The 6,835-nt window shown below is 48.9% G+C and overlaps 1 protein-coding gene across 1 annotated transcript; it reads left to right on the top strand.

Annotated features, from left to right (window-relative positions):
• A4GNT (alpha-1,4-N-acetylglucosaminyltransferase) lies at window positions 1-4,366 on the top strand (the record flags this gene model as incomplete). The annotated part of the gene is made up of 2 exons (XM_080672480.1): window positions 1-411; window positions 3,752-4,366. The coding sequence occupies 2 exons, from the start codon at window positions 1-3 to the stop codon at window positions 4,364-4,366; spliced, it is 1,026 nt and encodes a 341-aa protein (XP_080528606.1).
• Between the last annotated feature and the right edge of the window lie 2,469 nt (window positions 4,367-6,835).

Genomic DNA, 6,835 nt, shown 5'->3' on the forward strand with positions numbered 1-6,835 from the left:
ATGCTGAAGGAGCTCCAGCTCTCCCTGTTGGTCATCCTGCTGCTCTCCTGTGGCTTCCTCTACCAACTCACCCTGAAGTCCAGCTGCCTCTTCTCCTGCCTGCCCCCCCACAAGTCCCAGCAGGGGCCGGAGGCCCTTCTGGGCAAGGGACGCAGCATTGTGTTCCTAGAGACCTCTGAGAGAATGGAGCCGTCCCCGCTGGTCTCCTGCGCTGTGGAGTCCGCTGCCAAGGTTTATCCTGAGCAGCCGGTGGTGTTCTTCATGAAGGGTCTCAGCAGTTCCATGCAGCTGCCCCCAAACTCCACATACCCAGCCTTTTCCCTCCTCTCAGCAATAGACAATGTTTTCCTCATCCCTTTGGATATGAAAAGCCTGTTTGAAGACACACCATTGTCTTCATGGTACACTCAAGTAAGTGTTCAGAGAATCTTAGAATGCCCATGTTGGGAGGGACCACAGACAACCTACTCATTTTATAGAAGTGTAAACTGAGGGTAAGGACTCAGTGTGAGAGATAGGACTAGAACCCAGAGCCTTTAACTCTTTTATTATTTTAAAAAATATGTTTTTATTGATTTTTTTAGAGATAAAAAGAGAGAGAGAGAGAGAGAGAGAGAGAGAGAGAGAGAGAGAGAGACTTCAATGATGAGAGAGGATAGTCAATTGGCTGCCTCTTCCTCGCCTCCTACTGGGGATTGAGCTCACAACCCAGGCATGTGCTCTGACCGGAATGGAACTGTGACCTCCTGGTTCATGGGTCGATGCTCAACCACTGAGCCACACCAGTCAGGCAGATCCTTTAACTCTTGCCTGGGTTGAGCTCTGATTCAAGTAATTGGGAGAGACCATAAGTTACTTACCTTTTCTTGCTGTCTTTTGTTTCTAGCTTTCTATCTTAGTATCTAGGTTCCGTTTGAGACTATTCTTGATGGAATGAGTTTCTGTATTTTTTCTAGCTGTTTATACTCCTTACTTTTCCCTGCCAGTTTTAAACCCATCCATGTTAAACTATTTTTGCACCTTAAGGGGAATCTAGGCAAGATTTCACTTGAAAATTATGTAAATAGAAAATTCACAAGGGATCAGGTGGGGTACTGCTGTATAAGATTGGGTTATATTAAGATACTAGAGGCCCGGTGCATGAAATTTATGCATGTGTAGGGTCCCTAGGCCTGGTTGGCGATCAGGGCCGATCTGTGGGGTGACCGGCAGGGCGATCAGGGGGCCCCTGCTGGTACCTGCCTTGGCTGGCCTGGGGCCTGTGGGCTAGGGGCAGCTCCTGCACTAAGCATCTGCCCCCTGGTGGTCAGTGTGCATCATAAGGACTGGTCATTCTACCTGTTGTTCTGCCATTCGGTTGATTTGCATATTAGGCTTTTATTATATAGGATAATCAAGAAACTCCTGGAAATCTCAGAATTTTGTAATCTTCATCTTAGTAAAATAGCAGAACAAGGAAATAATATTTCAATTAAGTATTTCTCTCAATTAAGTGTCTAGTGACCCTTGGTGGGGGATTTCCTGAGGACCCACAATCAAGTAATGTTTAAAGAACTTATAGTAGAACCATTCAATGATTCCATTATGGAGCTTTAAACTGTGCCACCTTATGAAGACTACAACATAAAATTAAATACTCTTGCATTATAATGTAAGATTATTTTAGCTATGCAACTCCCCTCCCCCAATCTATTTGGGAAAAAAAGACCTGAAGAAAAAAACAATACACACAGTAATAGTAGGTGTTTTAGTATGAATTGGGAGTGAATTCAGTGATGAGAATATGTTAATTTTATAAAATTATTTTTAAAAAGTTACTAAAATATGACATAAAAATAATAACATTTGCTTACTATATAAAGTCCTATCTAAGCTGTAATCATAGGCTAGACCAGTGGTCGGCAAATTCATTAGTCAACAGAGCCAAATATCAACAGTACAAGGATTGAAATTTCTTTTGAGAGCCAAATTTTTTAAACTTAAACTTCTTCTAACGCCACTTCTTCAAAATAGACTCGCCCAGGCTATGGTATTTTGTGGAAGAGCCACACTCAAGGTGCCAAAGAGCCGCATGTGGCTCGCGAGCCGCAGTTTGCTGACCATGGGGCTAGACCAAATGTCAGAAAGTCAGTACTTTAGGTTTTGCAGGTCAAGAGGCAGAATTGAGGCCATTTATGAAGGTACTTGTGTTGATTTCCTAAGGCTGTGTAATAAAATGCTTAAGGGAATAGAAATGTATTGCCTCCAGTTGTGGAGGCCAGAGATCCCAAACCAGTATCACTGGGTGGGTATCAAGGTGCTGGCAGAGCCCATTCCCCCAGAGGTGTGGGGGCTCCAGAAAACACTCCTTCCTGTGGAGCTGGTCACTCCAGCCTCTCCCTCCATCTTCACATCCCCTTTCCTGTGTGTGTGTGTGAACTCTCCATCAACCTTACTATAAAGGACACTTATGATTGCATTTAGGATACATCAGGATATTCCAGGATAATCTCTCCATCTCAACATCCTCAATGTATCACATCTGCAAAGACCCCTTTCTCCATGAGGTAACAGCTATAGGACCTGATATCTTCGTGTGGCCATCATTCAGCCCACTACAATACTCATTTACAAAAGAGGAAAACTGTGCCACCTGCCTCATTCCTCTGGGGCTTTCCTGGGTGGATTTCCTGAGTGAAGGTCACACCTGCCCCAAGTTGTCAGCTAGAGAGATTCCAGGGGTCCTCAGACTTTTTAAACAGGGGGCAAGTTCACTGTCCTTCAGACCGTTGGAGGGCCGGACTATAGTTTAAAAAAAAACTATGAACAAATTCCTATGCGCACTGCGGGCCCGGGACGAGTCGGCTGCTAAGCAGGACAGGCAGCGGCACCTGATGGGCTGGATAAATGTCCTCGGCGGGCCGCATGTGGCCCGCGGGCCGTAGTTTGAGGACCCCTGTTAGACTAAGCGACAGGCCTAAGTGTGTGTGTGTGTGTGTAGGGGGGAAGTAGGGGTAAAGGGAATTGCTCAGTTTCACTCTTGCCCTATGTGACTTTACTAGTAGATCCCAGCACTCCCATCTCTTCCCCTGAAAAGCCAGGAAATCTCAAATTGGAGCCGTGAGCAGGAGGTGGAGCGACCCACCAGACTGAGATGTCACCTGCAGTCGCCAGCACAGGGTTTCTAACAAATAGGTGACGACTAGCGTGGCCCTGGGCAGAGGCAGGGCTGGGGCTGGGAGTGGAGAGGGACCAGGTGAAGGGCACATGCAGGCTGGGTCCCTGCGGCTCTCAGTGCTCTCCCGCTAGAGGGCGCTCCAGGACTGTACAAGACCAGGCAGCCTGCTGGCTCTGGTCCCCGCCTCCCCACACCTGGGCTCAACTAACATTACCTAAACTGCATTTTGCTTCTTGGGAAGAGAAATCTCAGTTTAAATTGTTTTGGGAGATGCTACATTCATTTTTCACAAACTAATCATACACCAGGGCTAGTGTCTAGTGACCCTTGGTGGGGTGGGGGTGGGGAGCGGGAGGGGGGGCTGGTGTGGTTTGCCTGGCCCAGTTGACCACCTCAGGATAGCTGGGGCCAGCTATCAGGGATCACCCAATGTTCTAGGGCAGCTGGGGAGGGGCAGCAGGCCAGCTTCCCAATAATCTATTTGCGAAAAGCCCAATTTTGCCTGGCCTCCTGCTGTAACCACCCCCCTATCCCTTCTCCGTCCCCCCACCCCCCCAACCGGCCGCTGGGGCTGATTTGCACCTGCTCCTGCAGGTCAACGCCAGTGCAGAGAGAAACTGGCTCCACATCAGCTCAGATGCGTCCCGCCTGGCCATCATCTGGAAGTACGGGGGCGTCTACATGGACACGGATGTCATCTCCATCAGGCCCATCCCTGCGGAGAACTTTCTGGCGGCGCAGGCTTCTCGGTACTCCAGTAACGGGGTGTTTGGATTCCTCCCCCGCCACGCCTTCCTATGGCAGTGCATGGAAAACTTTGTCGAGCACTACAATTCATACATCTGGGGCAACCAGGGTCCCGATTTGATGACGAGGATGTTGAGAGTGTGGTGCAAACTTGAAGACTTCCAGGAGTTGGGCGACCTCCGGTGTTTGAACGTGTCCTTTCTACACCCCCAAAGATTTTACCCCATCTCCTACCCTGAGTGGAGGCGCTACTATGAAGTGTGGACCCCAGAGCCGAGCTTCAATGACTCCTACGCCCTGCATCTGTGGAACTACATGAACCAGGAAGGGAAGGGTGTGGTTAGAGGCAGCAACACGCTGGTGGAAAACCTCTACCGTAAGCACTGTCCCAGGACTTACAGGGACCTGATTCGAGGCCCAGAGGGGTTGGTGACTGGGGAGTCGGGCCCAGGTAACAAATAGAGCCAAGACCGGTTTGTTGCTGCTACATCACGGAACTAGATACACACTTCCCTGGGGCCTTGCTTCCCCCTGACCTCCACTTTCCCCAGGGGCGTGGGGGCTTGCCCTCATGTCAGTTACCATTAGCGTCCTCTGTTTGTAGGAGGGAAGTCCCAAAGCCCCTTGTCCTGTTTCTGTGTCAGGGACTGACACTGGTGCCACCAAATCTTGGGTGCCCTGTGGCAGAGGTGGCACCGCAGAGGTGACAGCTTCCCCGTGCTAAGGGATCTAGTCCTCTACCCACTCTCAGTCTCCTCTGGACCTGGGACAGAGCCTGGCACACCGTGGGCACTCAAGAACTCTTGGCTGCATTGAATGTTGAACTCTGCCCAGCTAAGGGAGGGATGTGAGGGTTACATGCATGGCAGGTCTTTGTCAGCTGAGGATGGAGTCTTTAGCGTTTGGCCTTACGGGCAAAGTAGACCAGGGTGCATGTCAAGTCCACTTTCTCACAACAGCCCTGCACAAGAGGGTGACCTATTTACACAGGGGGAAATGGAGGCTGGTGGAATTGGCAATCACAAACAGCTACCCTCAGAGCTATTTTCTGCACACGCCAGGGATACACGGGGAAGAGAGCTGCGAAACAAATGCTCTAAGCCCCAGATTTCACACTGGGCTGCGCTCTGAGGACACACACTGACTGCCAGGCCCCAGGCTGAGCCTAAAGTTGCTTTCGCTAAGTTGTGTCTCATAATGACCCTGCTCGGTAGAGTTTCCTTTCCCCCTGCTTTACAGACAGGTGAAGTGACTTTCCCTGGGGGCACACAGCTTGGGAATGTGGAATGTAAATGAATCTTTGACTCCAAATCCTTGGCTCTTCCCTCCCCTGCAGTGGGTAGTAGGAACTCCTGGAGAGATAAGCATGCCTAGGTCCTGGTCCCTGCGCCACTGAAATTTTTAGCATTTTAAAAATTGTGATAAAATATACGTAATGTTAACGAAAAAAAAACAAAAAAACATTGAAACCTGTAAAGAATTTTTGTGAGTTTATTTGAGCCAAACTGTCGACATATGCCAGGAAGCAGAATCTCAACGAATTGGCTCCGGAGAATGGCGGGTTACATTTGTATTTATACATTGCAATCAAAGGAGGGACATAGGTGGGTTACATAAAATTCATTGGTGATAGTTTAAGGAGGTGGGATAAAGCAAAGGTGGGGGGGGACCCCTGGGATTGGATAAAAAGTAAAATGATGGACGCATATTTATGTGGGTGCAGGAACAATTAACATGATAATGAAGGAATTTGTGATATCTGTCCTGGCGCCCACCACATTTGGTTGTGCCCCAGGGGCTCCAGAAAAAGGGAAGTTACAAATTACCCAGACATTTCAAGGGTATGTTATTACAGATGCAAAAAGACAGATAGGCTCAGTTAAGGTAAAGGTTGACCTTGTCAGTGAAGATACTGGCCTAGGATGTAACTGCCCACCATAACTGCTTTTAGTTAAAGTTTAATTTCAGACCATCCTTTGTGGTTACTTTAGGTCTCTGAGTTGCAAGACTGCCATGCAGGCCTCCCCTGAGCTTGTCAGGTCAGCATGTGGCCCCTTTTGTCCACAATACCATAACATTTGCCATTTTAACAATTTTTAAAGTGTACAATTCAGTGGCATTAAGTATATTCACATTGTTGTGCAACCATCACCACCATCCATCTCCAGAACTTTTTCATCTTCCCAAAGTGAAATTCTGTGCCCATGAAGCACTAACTCCCCATCCCCTATCTACCCCCACCCCCTCTCAGCTCTGTAACCACTATTGTATTTTCTGGAATATCTCTATGAATGTGACTATTGTCGTTATAATGTACAGGTGAAATCATGTAATATTTGTCCTGTTGTGTCTGGCTTATTTCTCTTAGCATGATATTTTCAAGGTTCATGTTGTAACTGATAGATCCTCCCTTCCCCCAACTGGTGGGTGGAGTATGACGTAACCTACATCTGCCGCCAGGACATCCCCGAGACATTGAACCACCAATCAGCGCGTGCTGAGTGCCCTGGGGCACCACCCCTTCCCGTTCCGCCCTGGGCCCAGCCCCTTCCTGTTCCTCCCCTCAAAAGGTGTGTTCACCGCTGCACATGTTGCTCTCTCCCCAGTCTGCGAGGCAGTCTGGCTGGCTCCTTCTTCTCCTCCTCCCCCTCCTCTAATCCTGATTTTTCTACCCTCCTCTGTAATGAATCTCGCTCGTTAGTGCAGAGTAAACTTCCTCTTTAACATGTCTTGGTCTCCGATTCCTGTTTCCTGTGCCTCGAACCTTACATCTGGTGCCGAAACCCGGGAGGGTGTGAGCATCCCATTTGACCGTTCATGGTCCGGGGTGGCCCCCTTTTCTTTCCTCGTGGCTCAGGACCCTCAGCCTTCTCCCCCTGGCTCAGCAGCATCAGCGGTAAGTCCCAGCCCATGTTAATTCCTGGCGGTTGT

The sequence above is a fragment of the Plecotus auritus genome (genome assembly GCF_963455305.1).
Source record: "Plecotus auritus genome assembly, chromosome: 6".
NCBI lineage: Eukaryota > Metazoa > Chordata > Mammalia > Chiroptera > Vespertilionidae > Plecotus > Plecotus auritus.